At 36.5% G+C, this 25,696-nt stretch overlaps 1 protein-coding gene across 3 annotated transcripts in view; it reads left to right on the top strand.

Annotated features, from left to right (window-relative positions):
* Positions 1 to 25,696, top strand: part of HHIP (hedgehog interacting protein) — a 92,002-nt gene that overhangs the window by 47,626 nt on the left and 18,680 nt on the right. For all 3 annotated transcript variants that reach the window (XM_087437571.1, XM_014780179.2, XM_004420878.3), the window contains exons 5-11: positions 9,809 to 9,960; positions 10,363 to 10,536; positions 11,206 to 11,349; positions 14,687 to 14,808; positions 17,152 to 17,275; positions 18,203 to 18,333; positions 21,448 to 21,529. In XM_087437571.1, coding sequence (XP_087293697.1) covers positions 9,809 to 9,960; positions 10,363 to 10,536; positions 11,206 to 11,349; positions 14,687 to 14,808; positions 17,152 to 17,275; positions 18,203 to 18,333; positions 21,448 to 21,529 — 929 coding nt within the window. The remainder of the gene's footprint in view (positions 1 to 9,808; positions 9,961 to 10,362; positions 10,537 to 11,205; positions 11,350 to 14,686; positions 14,809 to 17,151; positions 17,276 to 18,202; positions 18,334 to 21,447; positions 21,530 to 25,696) is intronic.

Genomic DNA, 25,696 nt, shown 5'->3' with positions numbered 1-25,696 from the left:
GTTTTGCATTCATTGCCTTCTTTGATTATCTAAGCAACCTTACCAGGGGAGGAAGGATACTTACCAAGAAGTTTTTGTTTGCCCCTCTACCCCATTAATAACCAAGTAAACTTGAAAGGATTGTTGAGTGTTCTGCTCTATTTTTTGGTGGTATGCTAGTTTTTATGTATGATTCATCTAAAAATCTGGTAAGAAATATCTCTTTTCTCGTGTTTAATTAATTATCTCTTTAATTATTTTAAACCCTTGTTTAATTTACAAAAAGATTTGAGTGCTTTACGTTGAAAGAACAGGCATAAAATTGTAAAGTGGAAAATTTTAAAGCGGAGAAAAAAGAAAAGAGCACAATAATAATGGAGAGAGAGAATAAAAGTGTGAAGGAGAACAGAAATATTCTATGGTGGTGAGCTTGCGAGAGCTAATTGTGCTCATCTCTTCACACACCACAGTCAATGGCATCAAGTTGCCAGGCTGAAATCGACCATGGTGAGAGTATATACACCACGGAAATGTACACAGATCGGGACTTTTTTTGTCAGCACATTGCCCTAAAACCTAAATTAACCTTTGTGTTAAATTACTGAGATATAAGTTTCATTTATTTCCCTGTAGAGCTTTGGGAACCTAAATAAGACTGTTTCATCACTGCCTCAGTCCATGAACAATGGGTGCTGATGAAGGAATACTATCTATTCTGTTTATTGATTTCTTCATTTAGAAGATATTTGGTGAGGCAGTGAAACATAGTAGTTTACGTTATTTGTCCTCCAATCACAGACAATCTCTACTTTGCCACTTCTGGTTATGCATTTTGGGCAAGTTACTCAAACCCTCTATGCCACTGTGTCCTTATCCAGAAAATAAGGATAATAATAGAATAGTGTTAAACTCTAGAGTTGCTACAAAGTATAAACAAGATAATGCTTGCAAATTACTTCACACAGACTGGAGCTCATGGTTAAGAGCTCAATACATGTTCTGTTTTATGACAAGGCTGCGGTAGATGAGGTCCTTTGTAAGACACCAGAAATACCAAAATAAGGTCCCTGCCTTCAGGAAGCTTACAGTCTAATGGAGAATTGGTAGTTCCTAATTTATGTCTCTGACATTCTGCTTTGTCTATGTGGCTGCCAAATATTTTACCCTTCTACAATTCAGTCTAGAAATGTGTACTTTTAGAAATCTAAGGTCCAACATTTATTAAACCTAGAGATTGTAATAGAAGAGTCTAGTGAAGTTACAAAGCTTTTTTTAATTGTCATTTTTAATTCCCATGAATATTCTTGTAGTTTTCATCAAACCTTTCTTTTCATATAGCCTAAACACACAGCAAAAGACCTTTGCTTTCTCAAAGTGTTGCCAACATTTCTATAAATTTTCTGTCTTCAAAAAAGTGTTTAGTACTAGATTTTGTTTTTGAGAAGAGTTTATAACTTTTTTGTAGTTTTATTATTTTGTTACTTTATTATTTAAACTAGAAGTTTCACACAGTTTAATTTCATTGAAGCATTTTGTCTTTTAGAGAGGATGTTTTGGAGAACTGAACTTTGGAATATTACAAATATTATTAACTTTTGACACATGTTGAGCCAATAGTCCCTAGTGTTCAAGCCATTCCCTGATACCATATTGGATTCCGTGGGCAGCTAACTGCTGTCTGAACAAGATAAAAGTCAACCCGCTATCTGTTATGCTATTCTCTATCCAATATCACAGTTTAAATAGGTAAAAAGCATAGGGAAAAATAGAAATATGACATTTATTCCATTTGACAAATATAAAGTTTATATAAAATAAATCCTATACATACATAAAATATTGTGACCATAATAATTTTTAGGTATGTAACTGAGTATGTATATACATTTTTCCCCATTGGTGTGAGATGTCAAAAGAGCATTAATTATATATAGAATAAGAAGCAGCTGAGAAGCTGGAAATTCTAGAAAATAACCACTTCTAGTATCTTCCCTCCATGTAGATCATAACTTAAACCCAGTGTGACTGATTTATTTTGTTTATGTTTGAAAAGAGTAGGGAAAAGAATTGTTGAAGGAAGTTAGTGTGACTTTCAGGTAGCTGGTCTCCATCTAGAATATCTTTCATTCTCACATTTGTACTTTTCTAATCTGTCTTTGCATTTGCTACTTTCAGAAGATAAAATGTACAGTCCTAAACACAGATTTGACACAAACCGATTGCTACATACCAGAAATTACATACCCCATGAGACACTTCCTAAACACTCTGAATTGCTGGGTATCTTCTAGCAACTCTCCCACTTCATTTGTAGCAGGACATATTTCTTTGTCAGGGGAGTGTGGTGGAGGTGAGCTTGGGTCCTGCCAGCATTTGAAAATTGTATATAATTTCTTAGAGAATTGGAACAGTAGGTAAATACAATTAAGCAGAAACGAGGCCTCAAAGAGAGGAGTTGAGCCTCAGCATTCTGTTGTCAGAAGTCAGAGAATAATTAGAGTAAGTTAAAAGACTTATTTAAAAGAAAAGCCAAATCTAGAAAAATAGAGGAAATTTTAAATAAAAGGGGAGAATTACTACTCTAAGTGATAAGTCCTCAGTATATTGTGGCTGGTTTCATCCTCAGAGAGTAGTAAAGGTAAGAAAAGCCAACAATGAATAATAAAATGACACAAGATATTTTATAAAAATGTTAAATTCCAAGGTAAGATTTGTATGAAAGACTACCACATTATTCCAAGTATTCTTTAACTTCAACTTCTTTGGTAGAGTTGATCATGATCTCCCTCTCCCTAGAAAGGAGGATGGGCTGAGGAACCTCTCAGGTTTTTTTCTGGAGTGTTTTCTGACACCAAATGGGAGGATTTTTTTCTCATGCCAACCCATTCTCCAGCACCAACTGGGTGTCCAACAATTCAATTCAATTCTGATGCGAACTATCCAGGTTTAACCCAGACCCTGCAGATTAAGGGCTCAGCCCCAGAAAACTGCTTCCACTTCAGGCATCAGCCACAGGTGGGGTGCCTTGGCTATCTACATTTCTGCCCAGCTGACTACAAATTCAGAGGTTCCCACAAGCTCCCCTCAGGCTCAGTAGTTCACTAGAATGACTCACCGAACTCAGGAAAGTGCTTTACTTAATATTTCGGGTTTATTATAAAGGCTACAACTCAGGAACAGCCAAATGGAAGCGACGCACAGGGCAAGGTGTGTGTGGGGGAGGGGGGTGGGGTTGGTGTGAGCTTCCATGCCCTCTCCAGGCGTGCCACCCTCCCAACACCTCCATGTGCTGACCAACCCAGAAGCTCTCCGAATCTCATTGTTTAGGGTTTTTATGGAGGCTTCGATACACAGGTATGATTGATTAAATCATTGGCCATTCATGATTGAACTCAACCTGCAGTCCCTCTCCCCTCCCAGCAGGTTGGGGGGTGAGGCTGAAAGTTCTAATCACATTTTTTGGTGTCTCTGGCTACCAGTCCCCATCCTATAGCTATCTAGGGGCCCACCAAGAGTCACCTCATTAGCATAAACTATGGTAAGGTTGATAGGGGCTCATTATGAATAACAAGAGACACATACTCATCACTTAGGAAATCTCAAATGTTTTAGAAGCCCTGTGCCAGGAACTGGGAACAAAGACCACATATATTTTTCATTATATCACAGAACCAAATTATATAATCCCTCCCGTAAGCTAACTCGGGATCCTCGGGCGATTGACTGCTCTTCTGAGACCAAATTAGATTTTTGGAACTAGTGAAAAGCAATGCTTCTCATCTTTCCCAGGATTTGTGAAGAAATTAATACTCTACAATGTGTTTCAAAACTTATGAACAAAGCAAAATAATACAGTTTTAGTGAGCTTAAAATCCTCCAGTTAGTAGAACTAACATTTAGCTAACGTTTAACTTTACCTTCTTTGCATCCTATGATTAACACAGGAGCTTCGCTCTTGACTGAGTTTATATATGAAAGTGTCACGTGCCCACGTTATCAGATGGTTTCCTCCTCCTCAGGTGCTTTTCCTTCCTTCTCTTGAGTGTGTTCTGTTGAGAGTGTTGGTTGTTCTTTCAATACTGACAGCTAAGAGAGAATGCTTACTATGGCAGAGCTTTCCTTAGGTATCTCCTTGTAAACCTATAGATGAACATCAATATAGAGGAGACTATCCTCTTTCAGGGTGCTCACTTGAGGGCATGGCCAAGACGGCTCAAGTCATAAATGCCTTGGATCCTTTTTTAAAAACAGATGAAAATATTCCATGTGGTAGGCAGAATAATGCCCCTCCCCAAAAGATGTGCTCATCGTAATCTCCAGAACCTGTGAATATGTTATATCACCTTTCATGTCAAAGGGAAATAAAGTTGCAATGGAATTAAGATTGTTAAACAGCACATAGGGAGATTATCCTGGATGACCTGGATGGGCTCAGTGTCATCACAAATTCTTCAAAGTGGAAGAGGGAGCGGAGGAGTTCAGAGATATGAGATGTGCTATATGATAAGGACTCAACCCACTGTTGATAGTTTTGAAGATGGAGGAAGGAGGACACAAACCAAGGCGTGCGGTGGCTTCTAGAAGTTGGAAAAGAAAAGGAAATGGATTATCCCTTAGAGCCTTCAGAAAGGGATACAGCCCTGCCGACACATTTATTTTAGCCCAGTGAGACCCATCTTGGACTCTAGCCTACAGATTTTAAGATAATAGATTTGTATTGTTTCAAGCCACTGAGTTTGTGGTGATTTTTACAGCATCAATAGAAAACTAATATAATCTGGTATTGTGTTTGAACTAACAATTCTAAAACAAATCTATTTCTCATTTCTGAACAGCAAAATGTTCCAGTCTAAAAGAAGCAAAGGTTTGCACAAAGAGAGGCCAACATTGGTCCCCAGGTCTTCTTGTTCCTTTCCTGATGTCTGCCAGCAAAACATAGACATGTGAATTAAGATGTGAATTAATTAAGACAATTAATAAAGGAAATGTGATGGCCTGCCTCATAAAAAATTTACATTTGTTAGAGAATTAAAAATACCACCACTCCGTTCTTATGTTAATTCTTAGAAGCTTTTCATTATTATGAGAACAACAATTCTGCCAGAGGTCTTCATTCATACCTGTGTGCCTGTGTCATGTACATAAAATAAATTAGAGGATGGTCTTGCTGCTTGCAGAAACTCTGCCTAATTCTTCATGTAACTTAGTTTTCATATAACCAAGCTTTTTTCTTTTCCTTAGCAAGTTTGAGAATGGAGAAACTTCAGGTGCTAATATACTAATTAGTCTTTGTGTCAAAGTTATGCAGAATACATATTTATTCTCTTTAATACATGTTCTTTGGGCCATGCACATTTCTAATAGTGTAGCATTGTTTAACCTCCCCAAAAGTCAGCATCATCAAGAAGTATGGTGGGAATGAAACAACTGAAACCTCTACTTTGTTATCTGCTTCCATTTATATGCTCCTTGAGGGCAGGGATTGGTTCTTATTATCTTATCCCTAATGCCTATAATAAATAGTTGATGATTGAATGTTAAATAGAAACTTTTTTTGACAAGGTGGTAAAAAGGAATATCTGGAAGTTAACACTGCATTATTTACTTTAATTTACATTTTATTGCTTTCTCAATGCCATAGGGTTATTTTACAGACTACCAAACTTGAAGCCAGTCACTTGCCAAAAGGTTATTAAGAAAAACTTGGCAAAAATGAGAAATGGTGCTTCCAGTTCAGTGCTACCCAGTCCTGTTCCCTAAAATATACAAGTCAGCATTCCCTGAAAGAGATTAAGGCAAATTTTAAAGAGGTCAGAAATCGGGAAAAATTAACTTGAACCACACTGAAAGTATAAAAGGAATGTTTTCTCTAAAATAATATCACAACGAAAGACTGCACCACAATTTCTCTTAAAAAAGAAAAAATACTTTCTGTTATAGTCATTTTGTGATTATCTCTCTTTTTCAAATAGATACTTCATTTTCTTCAAAACTGAGGAATATTCTTAGTCAGTTGGCTAGAACTTTGATCTGTTCACTAGAGAAGAGTTTATCCCAAAACTACAGGACTAGATCTGATCTTGTACTTACATTAAAGTCATCAATACTCTGTTTGGGGTTTTGTCTCTTTTCTGTTGATCCTGTGAAATTGCTCCTGAGAGCTGAATGATAATTGAATGGCAGTTAACTCCTTATTAAACATCCCTAAGGGGGTTTTATGATTTACTCTGAAACATGGGTCAGTCTCAATGTTCCAAATGTATAGGGACATTATTTTCAAACCATTCAACTACCTGATTTTGAGGAGTTATTTGTGCTTGGCGTGGGGCTGTCCAGAAGTTGATGTAGTACTGGGAGGGCTCAGCAAAGGGGAAGGGCGAATCTCATGGTAGACTACAATGCTAAGCTTGGGTGAGGCTCCAGTCAGGAAGCTTAAAAAAAGGAAGCATAACCCAAATAGAGGAAACTCTAAAGTATTATTTGTACATTACTTGTTGCCTGGTTGGTTCTAGCAGTGATGTCCATTCCCAGAAGTACAACATGCACACAAAGCGTTCAGTATTAATACTGAAGTACAAAGTATAAATGTGAATATTTGGACAAATCACTGATTTTCACATGGGTAAAGATAAACATTTTGGACATTGGTTAACAGTTTTCAAAAGTATAATGTTAAGAAGTCAGTGTCTTTTTGAAAGGTGTGGCTCCCCGCACCACGAATCTTCCATGTGCCATTCTATTCCTGTGGTTTTCTCCCTTTTTAGCCAGCTTGGCTGAACTAATCACTAGAGATTCCTTCTCCCCAGATGCTACCTAGAAACAGTTCAATACTTTGACATTTCTGGAAGGAGTGCATGAGTTTAATTCCATAAAACTACACGTAATGAGGAAAAAGGATGGGAAGAAGTAAGAAGAAGATAGTCAGTAATATTGGCACAGGGCTTTCTGCTGAGCCTGGGAGAGCTGGTCTGCTGACCAGTCCTGCTCCCAGGCACCAACCTTCAGGCTCTCAGGCTGGGGCAGTGTCCTGATGAAGACTACAGTTGAGGCAACCATTGAGGGCCTGGAGGCCTCAAATGTCTGGTAGTGTTTCTGGTGTTGTGGCCTCTGACCCTGGTCCAAAGTTAAACCTTCGATGCTCAATCAACATTCTTCTCCATATAGAGCTTGAAAAATGACCCAGATCTCTAAGATAGGTTTGCATTTGAGAAGTAAATCATGATTTGTCACTAGCATGCTTGAAATAGACAACATAACTGAAGGCTGATCCAAGCTAAATGTGAGCTATCAGTACTTTAATCTCCTGATAGCATTAGTATATCCCTCTTTCCCAATCTCTGAACATGTAGGAGTCGTGTTATACCATGTAATTTAAAAAACTAATTTCGAGAGATACTCTAGGTTATTTACATAATACGTTAAATTTTTTCATCCATATAGTTATGAAAATGAGTATTTCTCTGAAAAGACTTAAGAGTTATTAGTCACATTTCTAAATCAACCAGAACAATACTTCGCACCTGGAAGTTGACTTAAAAAATATGAAATCATTTGTAATGATTAAACAAATGTAAATCCTATAACCTGAAAAATTCAGAATTACGACATTTTTTAAATTGCTTTTTTGATTTACTTTTTTGTCATTCAGATATCTCATTCAGTTTCCATATTTGGCACTTTAATAAATGTCGGTGATGCCCCCAAATTCATTCATGTGATAGGTGAATCTCTAAGATGAACAACTATCTTCTGTCACTTGTAGATTTGTTTAAATCTCTTTTCCCATCTGTCTTTCGACAGTGCATGAATTCTACATTCCTAATTCCTGAAAAGCAACCAGCAAGTTTTAAGCCAGGTTGCTATCCAATTCAAACTGTATTTCAGATGATTTGATTAAAAACTACAAAAGAACCACTTGCAACAAAAGCTTCTTAGAGTGGAACAGAAACATTTGTGAAGGAGGCATGTAGGACTTACCCCACACTCACAGCTTCAGAGGGAAATATATGCAGAAAAGGAATAAATCACAAACTAAATCCCACCCCTCAGCCTCCTTACACATGCATCAAGGAGGTTTAAATGTGCAGTGGCTTTTCTACAACTGAATCTTAGTTACACATCCCAGCTTTCAATGCCTTACAGGAAAGGCAGGAGATATTTGATTAATGAAGATACAAAAAGAAAAACAGCAACATCAAGTCAATATTAAAGTCATCGCAAAAACAGAGGCTCATTCATAAATCATAGTCATCAGAGCCTTACCCTTCAATGAGATCTTTCTTTCGATTAAAATTCAAAGTAAGCATATTGTGATATGCAAATGAAAAGGTTGACTTTTTTGATACTTGAATGATGATCAAGTAGTTCTGGGATATTTGCATCCAAGTATTATTTATGCACTCTTAAAGTTTGGATGTTTCCACTTTGAATGGCATATATTTGAAAGCAGCTTTTCTCTAATCCAGGAAACAAAACAAACGATGTTTATTATAAGTGAGCTTTTATGCCCAAAATATTAAATTTACAAATCCATGTCGAATACAAACTACAAACAGTTCCATGCTTTGCTAATAACACATGCTGTTCCGAGGGACAAAATTGCAAGAGTACTTCCATTATTGAGCAGAACCTTGTGAAGAAGTTGCAGTGTTAGAGATTTTTCCCCTTCTCTAACACTTCTGAGGAGTAACATACAGCTTTTTGCCATAGGAGATGTTTAATGAAATAGTGTGTATAAAGTGATGTACTAGAAGCAGTTGCAACATTCAATTCTTATGTCATGTTTTTCACCATTGTGGATAACTCATCAGACTACAGAGAAAGTGCTCACTGGCTTACTAGATTATGAACTTTAAGTCTCTGATCTAAATAATTTTAGGTACTTTGATTTCATTATAGAAATTCCTAGACTACTTATGGGATAAAACAAATGCTAAGACCATATTGAGTTTCATCGAGCTGAATTAGCAGAAAATAAAGATAAAATGCCTTTCTATTTAAGAACATGATGATGTTTTAATTGTTACAGCATTTGGCATGCCTAATGTATACAATCCTTGACATTCACATAATCACAAAAGAAAGTTGTTTGGGATTTTTCTTTTATTTCCTAGTGTCCCTTTTCCTCTCTAGTATTTCTCCCACCCCCACCTCAGCCCTGGCTTTTAGCTCTCCTCCCATCTCTCCATCCTTCTATAAGGAAAAACTCTATGCAGTAAAGGGATACATGTAAAAATACCTCATTTCTATGTAGATAGGCCAAAGCTGCTTATTACCTAGCTATGAAGAACAGACCACCATCGTTGTGACAACTGATGTAGATGCCTCCGGGGTAAAACAAAGGTTTACATATTACACAAGCAATTTAACTGTTTTCTAAACATATTGCCAAGACAGTGGGAGTTGGCAGCCCACACTGTGTTTTAGGTTTTGGAGACTTGGATTAGAAGTGACTGCTGATTATGAACCTTTTTATTTGTCTTCTATGAACTACCAGCAACCTAGTAACCCAGCAAAGAATTCTTCACAGCACTTAAACTTGTCTTCCTAGCTTCCCAAGATTACATACACAAATCACTTGACAAAAGTGGTGCAAGGGTCTTGCGCATAGATAACCACACAAGACAATTGTCTTGTTCTAACCCTTAAAGAGTTCCGCAAAGTGAAATGTTTTATAATCCTTTTTTGTGAGGTAGGCAAGGAAGAAAAGAAAAGAGTTTGGGCAAAGATTATCCAGAAGAAAGAAAGAGACTCTTTTGGGGTTCCAGTTGAAACACAATAAAGAACATAATTAACTTCACAATTCTTTGTGTTTTTCATTTGACTGCAGGGAGGAGATGAAAGAGGACTGCTAAGCCTTGCATTCCATCCCAATTACAAGAAAAATGGAAAGCTCTATGTGTCTTATACCACCAACCAAGAGCGGTGGGCTATCGGGCCTCATGACCACATTCTTCGAGTTGTGGAATACACAGTATCCAGGTATCACTAAAATGCATTGAGGCATAAATATTTTTTAATCTTATTTTCTCATTATCTCTTCATAATTTTTTATTTAGAAGTTACAAAGAAATAGCCATAAGGTGGCAATAATTAAACCATAATCTCCATCTTGCTTAAAACCCCATATGTGTCTTTAAGGAAAATTGAGAAAAATGATAGCTTTGGCACTTTTCCTCAATTATCTTTCAACTTAAGTACTACTTCTGAAACTTAGAAAATAAGGTAATTTTTCAGTCATTTTTATTAAAATGCTCCATTTCAATTATGTTTGCTTATTTACATGCCAGGTATTTGCTTCCCTGTTTGTGTACATTTACTTACTAATGGATTCACCTTACATCTTTAACAATCATGGTGTATTGTTTCCTCCTCCCAATGTAGAAAAAATCCCCATCAAGTGGATCCGAGAACAGCCAGAGTCTTTCTTGAAGTTGCAGAGCTCCACAGAAAGCATCTGGGGGGACAACTGCTCTTTGGCCCTGATGGTTTTTTGTACATCATTCTCGGTGATGGGATGATCACACTGGATGATATGGAAGAAATGGATGGGCTAAGGTAAAAAAAAAAACAACAGGTTCCTCTTGATGTTAAAATGTTTTAAGTGCCAGGAAAAAAGGTCAAAGCCAGTGAGTTAAGAAGTCTTTGACTTAATATCCCCTTGGCTAAGTATTTAACTGTTGTTATCAGTGTCTGCATTTATAAAATGCAGAGGAATTCAATAACACGCTGATACCGTATTTTTAGTCGCTATCCCCAGATGTCCTAAACTGAGTTACTGCTGTGTGGCTTGTGCTCGACACACAGCTGTATCCACAGCCCCGAGAAACATGCAGCACCTCGTGCTCTGCTCAGCTGCTGTTGTTCAGCCACCCTGCGCATCCGTGCTGCCTTCAACACTGCGTAATGAGCTAACATGGTCCAGTGAAGCTTCCAGGGGGACATAAGAGACATGGATTGGCAAAAAATAAAGAGGACAGATGCAAAAAGTAGCACACTACTGATGCTGCCGTCCTCGACCACCCTCGAGCTGTGTCTTGGCGCTGTCACTTGTCTGAAGCCAAACTGCCCCGGGTTTCCTTTCCCACGATACAAAATTTGGAACCTTAATAATTTTGTCTCAAGTCAGGGATGATTCTTTTATTCATAGTGCAACCTCCTGCATTTAGTTTAGGTGAAATACATAACAGAAACAGAAAACACTCACGTCGTCATCCAATTTCTTAGTGATTTCACAGGTTCGGTGCTCCGGCTGGATGTGGACACAGATATGTGCAGTGTGCCTTATTCCATACCGAGGAGCAACCCGCACTTCAACAGCACCAACCAGCCCCCTGAAGTGTTTGCCCATGGCCTCCACGATCCAGGCAGGTGAGCACACCAGCCTGTCCTCTTGCCTGCTATGAAGCCAGGCTGGGGTTTGGGAACTGGGAAAAGAAGGATGGGTCCAGGCACAGGGCCAAGAGTGGTGTCCAAGGTTGTGCCTCTAAAATCACACCAGCTCATTATCTGAGCACTCTTTCTCCTGGTATTAATGTGTGAAGCATTTTGAGAAGGCAGATTAGACACAGAAAAGGACAAATGCATGGAGAAAAATCACCTTAAAGTTTTGGAGGGTTATTATTAGGTAAACAGTGTTGGACTAGTGTAATGAGTAAGACCTTAATTGGTCAAATTCAGAGAGATATTAAACCTTTTAATTTGTCTCCTTAAACCCCTCTAAATGATCATTTCCTTATATATTGGATGGAGGTGGTAATAGCTACCTTGCAAGGTTGCTGTAATGATTAAATGCACATCTGTAAGTAAAGCACAAAATAGAGTGTCTGACACCCCTTGTAGGTTTCAAATAAATTATAGTTCTTATCATAACTTCACTTAACATATGATGATTTAGTATCAATTTGTAAGGGATTGAGCTAAATGTTAACATTTTTTCACTTGAAAAAAATTACAAATACTAAAGGAATTCATATTAACAGTCTACTATAATGAACCACAAAGAAAGGAACATTAAGAAGTATGTGGAGTGAGAAATTTGGGGAACACTAAAAAAATGCTATGAAGTGTGTAGCAATTCTATGATGAAAGCTTCATCCAATCTGTGGTCTGTTATTCATACGAAGGGATATCTGGCCACATTCATTCATTTACTAGTGAAGTTATTATTGCTATTTAATGTTTATTGAGTGTTCACTATGTGCAAGGTGAGTATTTTTCGAACTTTTTATTTTTATAATCCCTCATGCCCTTCTTCTCCCCTCCATCAAAGTCCAAGTCTACAGTTCATTTCCTTTTTGGCATCTCAGCAGATCTTAAAATCTGTGCGACAGGGAATACTTAAGGTGGGTTCAGGATGTGGAGGAAACTGTCACATTCCATTCCTATAGCTCAGAACTCACAGATACCAACACAAAGCAGCACTTTGAAGTTGAGCAGCCTGAGTCACCACAATCCCACTGGAGCTTTCGTGCAACCTTCCCAGGGGTCCTGGACCCTCGGTGCAAAAACGCAGGGTGAAGTGCTTTACAGACCTTACATATGCAAGATGCCTGTGCTGTGGAGTCTTACCTCCTCTGGCCGCAGAAAGCTGAAGGAAAAGTTCACCTCCCTCCAAAAATATTTCAAGCAGAGGATGATTTAATAAAGCAAAAAGGAACTAAAATAATTACTGGCTAAAAGTAAAGCTGACTTTTATTAATCACCTTGGTGCAGAGTACTGAACTAAGTATCTTGCACACATTATCTCATTTCTGCCTCTCAGCAATACTCAGGTAACTGACATCAAGCATCTCCCTTTTTTTTAAAAAAAGATTTTAATTTTTAGAGCAATTTTAATTTCATAGCAAAGTTGAGCAGATATGGGAAACAGAGATTTCCCATATCCCCCTGCCACCACATATGCGTCCCCCATTATCAACATCCCCCACTAGAGTGGTCCATTTGTTAGAATTGATGAACCTACATTGACACACCACAATCACACAAAGATCATAGTTTACATTAGGGTTCACTCGCTATTGTACATTCTATAGACTTGGACAAATGTATAATGACATGTATCCACTGTTACAGTACCGTACAGAGAAGTTTCACTGTCAGGCCTCTTTTATTACATAAGAAACTAAAGCTTAGAAGCATCAAGTGGTTCCCAGTGGACCTAGTCTTCAGCCAGAGCTAGACCCATGGCCCCCAGCACCCCCGCCTTCAAGAGACCTGCCCTTTTCTTGCAGATTTGCTCTTTCTTGTTAGAAAGAAGTCGAACTTTTTTTTTTTGTCATAGTTTCTCCATCTTCAAAAAAAAGGCAATGCAGGAAAATTTTCTCATCCTGTATGGATTTAGTTCCACCTTAAGTCACAGCATGTCTATGTCATGATCCATGCCAGGCATTGTATTCTGTGAATCATGGAATTAACGAGGACAATAAAGAGACTGTTGCCACAGAACAGCTAACCCATCTTTGGCAGGTCAGCCTTATAGTTTCCCCATTATAAATGGGATCATTTGGAGCCAACAGTTTTTGTTTTGTTGTTGTTGTTGAAATAATTGCTACATTTGACTCATGTCTCTTAAGCCCTAGAACCTACTTTCAGATTTTTTTATTTTTTAATTAATTTAATAGCCCCAATGGTTTTCTTGTTGTTGCTCGTTTTTTGTTTTTTAAGTCATTAAGGTATTTGTTGGTCTAAAACAGTGATTCTCAATGGGATGATTTTACCCCCAAAGGACTTTTGGCAATGCCTAGAAACATTTTTGGTTTTCACAACTTGGGAGGAGGGGATCATGCTACTGACATCTAGTGGGTGGAGGTCAGAGATGCTGCTAAACATCCTACAATGCACAGGACAGCACCTCCCTCAACCCCACCGAAAGAATTATCTGGCCCAAATGTCAATAATGACAAGGTTGAGAAACCTAAAAAACAATGCAACACTGTTTTCCACATTTGTGAGAACTTCAAAAGTTATGTTATTCAACTTCTTTCTTCCTCCAACCCAAACTCCACATGCCCAGTCCGTCACTGACTTAAACATTCAACTAATATTGAGCCCCTTCATATTCCCAGGTTTGAACTAGGTAACAGAAATATATTGATAAAGAAGTTGGAAGTGGTCCCTGGTCTCAAGGAGTTTACGGTCAGTGGCTTAAGTCACAGAAATATTCTGGCCCCAGGTTAGAGGTGACATGAAGACACAGTCAATGTAAAAGCCCATAATGGTTGTGGGGGCCAGCTTTATTTTATCCCCTAAATTGGAATGCACGCTTTCCTTTGTTAGAGCAGGCTGAGCTTTAGAATACAGCAATTCCATGTAAGAAACACAAAACTCACAAAACTACCGCTGTAATTCTATATTGTGTGTTGCAGGTGTGAGTTGATGCTGCTGCTGATTCTTATACTTTAACAGTGTATTATATAGGTGATATTCCTTAACAGCAGCCTAACAAATGTTTTAAGTCAGTGTGCACGTTCATAATGGAGGGAGATACCAGGAGAAATTAAGAAATATTCTCCAGAGATCATTAAGCTTCAGCAGAGTAAACAAACACATCAGGATGTTTCCTTCAGCGGTTTCTAGAGGATCCAAACTAAATAGCCCATAGGATCCTTGCCAGCCCACAAAGGGTTCCTATGTCAGGAATCTTCAGTCTGAGCTTGGAAGATACCCTGGTAGGAATTCATGGGTGTCCCTCCTTTTCGTTATTCAGATGTGCTGTGGATCGACACCCCACTGATATAAACATCAATTTAACAATACTTTGTTCAGACTCCAATGGAAAGAACAGATCATCAGCCAGAATCCTACAAATAATAAAGGGGAAGGATTATGGTAAGTAGAGCATAATTTGTTGATTTGGCTTTAGTTTGTGCTTTGTTTTATTTTAGTCTGTTAATTGAAGAGAAAAGCATTTCTGCAAAATGAGCATTGGGAAAGCATAAAAACACTGGCCTAACAGTGGTGAGGGAGTAAATTGCTCACTTTTTAAAGGTCCAGTGACTCTTACAAGCCCTAGGTGTTCCATTTGGGTAATTACCTTTCCCATGGATTGAATGGTTCTCTGTAGGTCCAACAAATTTAATGGACCTTTAAAAGTTAGCAGTTTATATTTTGCTCATCTGAGAATCAAGATGAATAACTTCTATTTATTTAATATATAAGAGAGAACTTGTCTTAGCTAACATCTTATACACAGAGGGAAAAACAAGTGTTAAAGGTAAGAAATTTCTCAATACCCAACATACTAGCCTCAGCAATTAGGAAAATTATAAGTGTTTCAAATAAGAATGTAATTTTTTTAAAGGTGTTTATTTTAGAGAAAACAAAGTAATAGACTTGTAAAAACATGTTATTTACCCAAGGGATGGAAATGGGACGTTTAAACATTATTTTTAATAATATGATTACTAGAGTGTTTAGAGATACATATACAAAAATAAAGTTGGATAATCATGAAGTCCAAAAAAGTGAATATTTTTCAATGTTTTAGTATTTACTCCTTTTGGAGGAAGCAATATATCAAATATTATTATGAATCAGGGAACGTAGTAGATTAAGATTATTAAATTGATTGCTTCTTCTCTTTACTCATTTAATACAGATATTTATTTAGTACCAGGAATGAAGCAGCTGTGTTAGTTCATGTGGTATTCAGTTATTTTACTTTATTTTTTTTCAGGTATTCATGTATGTGTGTGTATGCATCTTATAAAAGCCAAACCAAAGAATAATGTGGTTTGAAAAAAAATGTAATGAGTCACTAGCTTGATGGAATTTTGGCTATATTTGTAGATTAAATTAAATTCTACAATCACATTAATTGAGGTTTAGCTGAATTTGGCTACAATATTGGCAGCCCTACATTTCTGTATTAAAAACACATCCATGGAATCCTCTCACAATGGATAGATATATCAAATCACCACAATGTACACTTTAAATGTCTTACAATTTTATTTGTCAATTATACCTCAATAAAACTGAAAAAAACAAAAAGCCAAAATAACTGCATCCGCAGTGCTTACTACATGCCAGGCCCTGTAGTAAACGTTTTATAAACTCTACTCATTTTATTCACAGAACAAACTTATGTGATAGGCTCTATTGTTAACCACGTTGTACGGAACTCAGACACAGAAAGGTTAGTTATCACACAACATAGAGTAGCAGGGTCTGGATCTGAACTCAGGCAGCCTGACTCCAGAGTTCGTGACCTTAAGCATTCAGTTACGCTGCCTCTCAGTGAGCTGGTGATTTAAAACTTATCTTTTCTACTTCTTATAATATCATACTCACCATAGTCACGTGGGGAGGGGAGAGGACTTTATAATTACTGTCTTTCCACAAAAGCTTTTTCCTAAAATACTGCCTGTTGATAGTGACTTTTTAACATTAAGTATGTAATAATTAATTTTCATGTTAATTTGCGACTGGCTTTAGATCTTTTCCGTTGCAATTTGCATAAATGTATTCAAATATAGAGTGACATGCTTAGAAAGATTGAGATACATGACTATACACTTGTAATTGAAAAGGAATGACAGCAGTAGACTGTTAACCACACAACTCTATAAACAAAACTGTTAAAATATTTTAAATGAGGATATTACTTGACTAAGTGACAATGGTTTTAAATATACAACAAATGTGGTTTTAAAGACATTTTATGTACTATACTTTTTTTTCCATTAAAGTATGCACTGTTAAACATTTTATATAACTTGACAGAAGTCTGGCTCAATTTATTAAATATATGCAGAAGTATTTCTACAAATGATTCAACATTTAAGAAGTTAAGTATTATTTTTTTTAAGTATTTTGATTCTAAAGTAAATAACCATGATTTCCAAAGTATCCAGATTCTAATTTCATTAAAATTTGGTATGTCTTGACAATTATAACAGCAAGCATTTGCAGAGCATTCCCATTTCATTAAGCTGTACATGGAATTTTATTTAATTTCATACTATTTTTATACTATGCTTTTAAATTTTATACTATTTAAGCAAAGGGAGTAATTATTTTCACTAAATATCTATAGCAATGATTCATCTTATGCATCATGGAACATGTTTCAGAGTTAAATTACTGTAATAGTTTTTGCTTGGCCTACATTACTTTTACTTTATGGAAATATTTTTCATTTGATCTAATGCTTTGTTTATTTCTTTCCAGAAAGTGAGCCATCACTTTTAGAATTCAAGCCATTCAGTAATGGTCCTTTGGTTGGCGGATTTGTTTACCGAGGCTGCCAGTCTGAAAGACTGTATGGAAGCTACGTATTTGGCGACCGTAATGGGTAGGTTTCCTGATACCAGTTTGATATATCAAATGACATATCCTTTGATTAGTGGGCAAACTGCCATAAAATAGTCAAATGATTGCCTCCCTTTGGAGGTCAGGTCTGGGACACACATACTTTTAGTTTCACTATATGTGGTGGTTTAATTAAAGAACTTCCTAAGAGATGCTTTTTAAACAGACTTGATCAAGTTCATAAAATAATTTTTAAGAGCAGAGAAGTCCTCTGATGGACTTTTCATATTATGTAGGCTCTTCCCTTCACCCTTAACATAAATTTACCATGATAATGAGTAATTTGAAAACTATTATTTTACATGAGTTGTATAAATATTTTAAAAATTATCTTGGAAGGCTAACAATTTTTGTTTTTGCCAGACTTTCAAGACTTTTGGCAAAAGAACTTAATTTGTCTCTATTAGTAGGAATGCTAAAAAATTAAATTTTAGAAGTCACGTTGTGGATATTTATTAGAAACTCTGTGATGAAACCCAAATTAAGAATCTTGTTTCCCAAGTCGCTGGCATTCAGGCATATGGCAGAGCTGATATGCTTGGTCGCTAAAAGGAACTAGACAAGTGTACTGACCCCATGATCTTCCCCCTGTCCCTCTCTCTGATTAATAGCACAGCATGGAGTCTAGTCCTGGAGAGGAAGTATCATTCTCTGGATGAAGGGGAGGGCTTTTCTCATACTCAGGTACTTTTAGTGCCCCCCTCCAAACAAAATATTATCTTTAAGTACTTTTTCCCCACATGGGAATTTCACAGTAGTCACACACAATATGGGCTATATTACTTTTCCCTTTAGAAGCCAGGTCTATGGCACAACAATTATTTATTGTGTTTTATTTTAAACATTTTTATTGTGTTTTTTAAGCCAAAGCATGTTTTCATTGTAGGTTTATGGTCCGTTTTTGTTGTAGGAATTTCTTAACTCTCCAGCAAAGTCCTGTGAGCAAGCAATGGCAAGAAAAACCACTCTGTCTTGGCAATAGTGGTTCCTGTAGAGGTTACTTTTCAGGTCACATATTGGGATTTGGAGAAGACGAATTAGGTACTGTATAAACTATTTCTATTAAGTTCCATTCTCACTCCCTTTCCCAAGAGACTTTGTTCTTCTCTGAGGAATAAGCATAACAATCTTATCCTACATTTGTCGGAAATGTAACCTACAGCAAAGATGACCTACTGTAGAGATTAGATATGGTCCAGCTATGTATTCTCTTCCAATAACCTTTCTCTGAGCCTCTTTAAATCTTACTTCCACTCCAAAAATATAAAAGTAACAAAGCAGGAAAATGGGAGGCAGGAACAAAAAATTTTGAGTCCTAAAGAGAGAGAAAATTTTAAATGTCTACTGATATTTGTGATAAATCTGAGTCATTTGTTTATATTCTCTTTTGAAAACCCGTACACTTATCCATGTCTCTTGGAATAAATAAAAAATTTGTTGCAATCTGAATCTCACCTTATCCTCTATTTCCTAATTTTGTATTTTTTTGCCCATTGGGGCATGAAATTTGTGCAAGATAATCTGAGTTTGTAGATCTGCTTTCCAACAGAATAGAAATTATCTTCTCATTGATGATCTATGGGATAACATACAATATATGTTATCAAAATGTATGCAGCTTAACAAGCAAAAAGAAGTTGAAATTGGAATGTGATCAATCAAAGAATGAAAATGCTACTAGTTTTAAATTACAGAGATAAATGCAGCTTTTAGAATGACTCTCTTTAATGAACAGTATCCAAACAAACCATAGCTACTATGCTCCTTTAGCCTCAAAGATGAATTTCTAGGTATTAAGAAAGAAGAATTATGTTTCTCATCTAAATCAGAATATTTTCTCTAAGAGTCCAGATTTTGTTTATCTATATATCAAATGGAGAATTCATCAGAAATAATTCCATGTCATTCATTTGGGTTAACAAGGGACTTAGACAAGATTCCTGAAACACATAATACATATTTCAGAGCCACAGGAATATAATGATTCAAAGAAGAGAAGTCCAATCTATTCTTTTCTTGTTCCAGCATTAAAAGCATTTTACAATTAATTTTCCCTTGATATTCTCCTACCCCACTCAAAGGAACCAGAAAGATACTCTTTCTCACTTAATCCTCTGTAATGTAATTTAAATTTCATTGGCTAACTCTGATTTTAAAATATAAATTATAATTAAATTGTTTTCAGCAGTTAGAGATGAATTTTTAGATGTTGTGACTGAATCATTTTGATTTCCCCAGACCTTACTACACATGACTCACCATCAGTCATCCTGTTAGCATCACCACCATTGGTTAAAATATCCAGACATCTATCTACACTTAATTCTGTGTTGGAGCAGAACCAACAAATGAAGCATACACAATCCTTACTGTCCAAAAGCTACAACATCATGTATACTTTATAATTAAAAATAAATATACTTTCACTGAATTACACTTTAATGTGAAACTCTTTGGCTTTAGTTAAAAGCCATATAAGAAAATGAGTAGGTTTTTACATTTTTTGAAACAAAAAGTATTGAGAGTCTTTTTTCTGTTTTTTTTTTTTAAGTATAAAATCAGGAGGGTTTGTTATAAGGATTAAATGAGGTAAACTATATAAAATACTTGATGAAATAAATAGTAATTTTTTTGCTTATATTCCTTTGCTTTTTAGTGCAAACCCCATAACATCCTTTTCAGAAATAAAAAGTAGTAAGGTGTGCTTAATATACAATAATAGAGTGGAATGGAGAAATATAGACTAAATCAAGGACTATTTCATGAATGAGAACCAAATATAAATTTTAAAACCTTATAAACATCTAATCATAAATACAGCTTATAATTCCCTATTCATGTGATGCATTCTATACATTGAATTATATGGAAGTGGTGGTAATAATTCTCTCCTAAAAGGGCGCTCCATCTGCTGTGTTTCATCATCACGAACACAGCCGCGCATCAAGAATTAGAGAGGTAGAGCTGAGGGTGAGCATGAGGGTCTCTCTCTTCCCAAATATTTATTTTAGTATATTCTGTTTTTAAAAACTAAAAATTAAAAAAGGAGTACCCCAATTCTATCTGGCCTCAAATTATCAATTGACAATAACAACTTGGTAACCAAACCTTTCAATCTTTGGCAGACTAAATCAAGATATAAAACTTACCATTCAACACTCATTCTGCAAGTATTTATTGAACTCCTATTCCGTGCAAAGGTCCGTTCTAGGTGTTGGGGACACAGCAGGTGATAGACATGAAATTTATATTCTAAAGGAGAAGGACAGTAAAAATAAATGTTGCTTTGGTTTTTTTTTTTTTTTAATATACTGTATGTCAATTGGTAATAAGTGTTTTAGAGAAAAATCTAGTTGTGAAGAGGGATCGAGGTTACTAGGGTTGGGAAAAGTACAATTTTAAGTAGTACAGTCAGGAAAGATGATGTTTAAGCACAGACTTGAAGGAGGGGAAAAAGTCAACCTATTGGAGATCTACTGAAAGGCAGCAGCCTGAGACAGAACCTGGGACAGATGCTGAGACAAGAGCCTGGGACAGAAGCTGAGATAGGAACTGAGTCAGGTGCCTGGGACAGGACCCTGCCTCAGGTCTTCAAAGCCCAGAGGCCAGTGAGGCTAGAGAGGAGTGAACAAGAGGGCAGAACATTGCAGATGAGATCAAAGCAATAAGGGGATCACAAAGACCACTGTCAGGACTTACCTTTGCTTGGAAAGAGATTAGCATCCATTGGAGTATATTGAGTGTGATCCAACTTATATGACCTTAATTGCTTAAAAGAATCACTGTGGCTGGTCTATAAACATAGAAGAGCAAAGTTAGAAGCAGGGAGATCAGTTAGGAGGCTGTTACCATAATCCACGTGAGAGATTAATATCTGCTTGCACTGGAGCAGTAGTGGGATGTGGAGAGAAGTGATCAGAATCCGAATGCACTGTGAAGGTAGACTTGTGAAACTCATTCATAATCTTTTGGCAAGTGATCTTCCTGAGGATGTATGGAAAAAAAAAATAGATATATATATATACACACACACACACGCACACATATACGTAAATGTATATACATATATATACATATACATAAATATCTGCTAGGCAATAGGAAGTAAGGCCTTGTAGTACTGTGAATTAACTTATTGTATCTCTCTCTTCATAGGTGAAGTTTACATTCTATCAAGTAGTAAAAGTATGACCCAGGCTCACAATGGAAAACTCTACAAAATTGTAGATCCCAAAAGGTGAGGTTTTTTGATATTCCTTTAAGTCAAGTAATATTCTTCACCAAGTTATTTTAGTGCATTCAGATTAGTGATAGACGAATTACAATAGCAGTCAACAAAGATGAACACTTCTGCCCTGTCCATATGCTAAGTGCTGTCCGGAGAGGAGCTTCAACTCCAGTCTCTGAGGGCTAGACTTGACCATGCTGAACTTTAAAAGCCTTATTGCTATCATACATTCATGTCACTCTTGTTGTCATCAGAGAGCAGCATTATATTTGTAGAATCAGAGTCCTCAGTCAAATGCCAGAGGACCCTGACGTGTGAGGCAATGGCTTCAGCTCTCCTGTTGGAAGCAATAAACCCTCCTTTTCTTTTGAGAAAACTAGAAACATACTGGCAGACATTACAGCTGCTTAGTATGATTTGTGTTAGGTAATCAGGATAAGTTATTTTGACAGTTCAACATCTGAGCCTTATTTCAAAACTATCTGGAAGCTCACAGCTCTCAGGCAGGCTTCTGTGACTAAACAAATGAAAACTGAAGTGTTTTGTTATTTACCTCAGGAAAAGGAAGATTTGAATGTTTTAATCCTTTAAAGAATATATTTATCCCTCCCCTGCTCCTTCTACCCACCCATCACAACTTCAACACGCACAACTTTCAAATTATCTGGAATTATAATTAATCACTTGTTAATTTTGTGGACAAAATAGAAACTATTGAAGCTGCTAAAATTATATACTGTCAAATAGATATTAGTCATAAGTTTGGAAACAACTATTACAGAACTGAAGTACCCTCACAGATATGACTATTGTTGAACACCAATAGTTGTCAGACTCTAGCTACACCATGCTGTGAATTTCAGATTCTTTCTATACTAACTTATCTTCATGAACCCATTTGCAAATTTAAATTCTCAAATTTCAAGTCTCTTTTGGAAGAATAAATTCTAATAGTCTGAAATGTTTACTAAAAGCATTAATTTAGTTCCATTTTAAAAATATTATTTGCGACTTGTAAATTGTGTATGTTTTTCTGAAAAAGTCACTGACTGATAAAATGGAGATTCTTGTCCTTTTTCCATACCACAAAACTCTATCTTTCCTGAGAAAAATATAGGCTGACATTGGTACTGCAGAACAAAAAGAGAAATAATCAATGGTAAATGGTCTCTCTGCAGTATCACACACACTCATCTATCACACAATGAAAGCATTCCTTCTCTACATGACAGTAAACATTTTCTTTCACAATAAGAGAAAAGTACCCATATATAACCTGTAGGAGTTCTTTTCCTCCTTGATTGTGAAACCAATGTCCTCTTTGTGAAAAGCAAAGTAACGAATGAAAAAATTATCAGACATTTCAGCAAATGTTGAAGTTGGCAATATTAAGAACAAAAATCAAACTAATGTTAATTCATAAAATAGCAGCATTCTAATGATTCATAATGAGGTCTAGGGATTTCACTCAGATGTAATGCCATTAGTTTCGAAATAGTCTTTGTTATTCCATTATATTCATCAAAGTTGATATGCTTTTGCAAGCTTCCTGATGGTGTTATAATTCTCCCTCCTCCTCACAAAAGTCTTTTCCTCTTCGTCTGGATTGTTTAGTCTGTTGGTGGTGAGTTGAGGTGAATTTTACACCTTCAATCCATTATTAGTGTCTAATTACCAGCGTTGCCGTTAGGGACCTTGGCTTTGTGATCTTAGGGCCTCCTCTAGTAGGGTGGTCTCAGAGTGACATACCTGAAAGGCCTGACTTCTCATTATGGTGCCTGTTTCTGGTGAGTTTTGTCATGTGTGGGGCCAGGGTTAAGATTTGTGTTTGGTTTTCAGAACGTGGGAGGAGTAACAGAGTCCCAAAGACATCGTCCTTGTACACAGGCATAGGCATAAATTTCAAAATTAAACTGACTATAAGAAAACAAATGTTTGCATAAACATTTGTTGGGGGCCTCATGCTGTTTCGATTTGGATGCCAACGTTCATTATTACAGTATTTCTCCCTAGATGAGTTGAAGTTCTAAATAAGCAGACACATTAGTGTATGTGAACGGGATCATTTTGGAAATATGAGCTAATTACTAGCCTAGCAGTGTTCAGGATGTCTGCTTCAGAGCAAAACAGTTTTTCTAAAACTTTTGAGGGAGAATTTGAAGAAAGAGCCTCATCAACTGAAAAAACAGTATACAGACATTTCTTGTTATATCAAAAATCTAATTGAAATTAAAATCTTAGGTTATTGAATTCTTGGGGAGGAGCCCTAGACCTGTTAGAATAATGTTTTCAGAATAACTTTCAAACATCAATTGACTTATGGCCCTGGAAGAGAATAATAGCAAATTATAAAATTTTTATATTCTATATTATGTGTCATAGAAGTTACATTCTTACTCACTATACCATTTATGTTTTTTCTACATTTCCCTAAACATGCACACACTCGTGTATAAGAAAGATAAGGGAGTTTAGAAACCATATGCAATATTCTTAGGTCATTTTGGCAAAAGCAAATGAGGATCCAGTATTTCCCTCTCAGTCTGTAAGGACAATTTGCTCTAAGGCTATATGTTATATAGTCATTTACATAACTTTAAAATCATTTACAGTGTGCATCCTTCTGAGAAAAGAATAGCAAGATAACTTGTTATAAAAATCAAATGCTGGGGCCAGCCCTGTGGCCTAGTGGTTAAATTCAGCACGCTCCCCTTCCGCAGGCCAGGTTCAGTTCACAGGCGTGGACCTATACCACTCATTGGTGGCCATGTCGTGGCAGCAACCCACATACAAAATAGAGGAAGATTGGCACAGATGTTAGCTCAGGGCAAATCTTCCTCAAACAAACAAACAAAAATGCCATTATTTATAATGAAAATTCAATAAGAATACAACCAAGTTTCTCTAAGGCTTAACTAGAACTCAGGAGTTATTTAAGGAAAAAGCAGAAAAGGGATGAATTTTGCCTCCATGTTAGAACATTGAACATACTTCAGGAATATCTTGCAGAGGTGGAGCAGTTGTATTTCATGGCAGAGTGGAGTGAAGATCAAGTCAATACCGAACACTCCACTTGCTGGGCCAACTTTCTAAGTTCCAAAAAGTCTCTAGTACTGGGTTCTACATGCCCTAGTCTGGGGAGCTCCTTCAGCCAGCAGTTCCAGAAAACAGATTTCAATACATTGAGCCCAAGAGCTGGGTGATAATTTTAGTTTCTCTTAGAAGTGCCATCTGAGACTGGTCAAATCTAGGAGTGAGTCTATCCTCGTAGGACAAGGAGTCAGTTGGTCTTGTCTCTGAATCTTCTTTAGTGTGGGACCCTGCATTAAGTTATTTCATATACTGTGCCCCTTTGCCCATCAATAAAGTGCATACGATCATTATGCCTCTGCCTTATTTCTGTGGTGCTCTGTGAAGATAATTAAATAACATATTTAAAATATATTAAATTCTTTAATATTGTTGGTGTTCATTCCATGCATTCAAGAATTATTTTCAGATGATTTCTCAACTTTTAAGGTTTTCTTAGTTTCAAAACTGGGGTAAAGGTGTCCGTGGAGCTTTAAAGAGCTCTTAATACCTAGTTTTCAAATATCCAAGTCATGCCTTGGATGCTTGATGTTTATTAAATCTTTTCAGAACCAAACAAATGTTCCTGGAGGTGGAAATTAAAGAATTCTAACAGAGTTATGGACTTTCCAAGCATTATTTTTATAGAACACAAATTTTTTCACACTATTGACAAAGATTCAGATGAACTTAAACCAAGTGACCTTTTTTTGATTTTGAAACATTTCCAGGGTTATTTCTCCAGGAATTTGTAAAACAAAATTATTCTTAATCATGTTGATTTAATTACTATGTACGCAGTCTTACTGTATTTTAACATATTGCTTATCTGTTACCCAACCAAGTCACACAGACCCTTCCCTTAAGAGGTCTATAAATTAACAATGCAAATTCCAGGCTTGAGAGGTCATTTTACAGAAATGTTGGGTCCCAAACTCCTGTGTGACCAATATCAAAAACTGCTCCTCGTGCCTCCACACTACTTCTCCCGTCAATGACCCCAGTTACTGCTCTTTGTTTATTTTTTTTTAATATCTTCATCCTACTCTTTATTATACTGGATGCTGAAGAGTGCTTTTTTCCAAAAAAATCACCTCATAAGGGGAA

Source organism: Ceratotherium simum, chromosome 12 (genome assembly GCF_057802395.1).
Source record: "Ceratotherium simum simum isolate JZ-2026a chromosome 12, ASM5780239v1, whole genome shotgun sequence".
Taxonomy (NCBI): Eukaryota; Metazoa; Chordata; class Mammalia; order Perissodactyla; family Rhinocerotidae; genus Ceratotherium; species Ceratotherium simum.
This window is presented reverse-complemented; position numbering and strand designations above follow the sequence as displayed.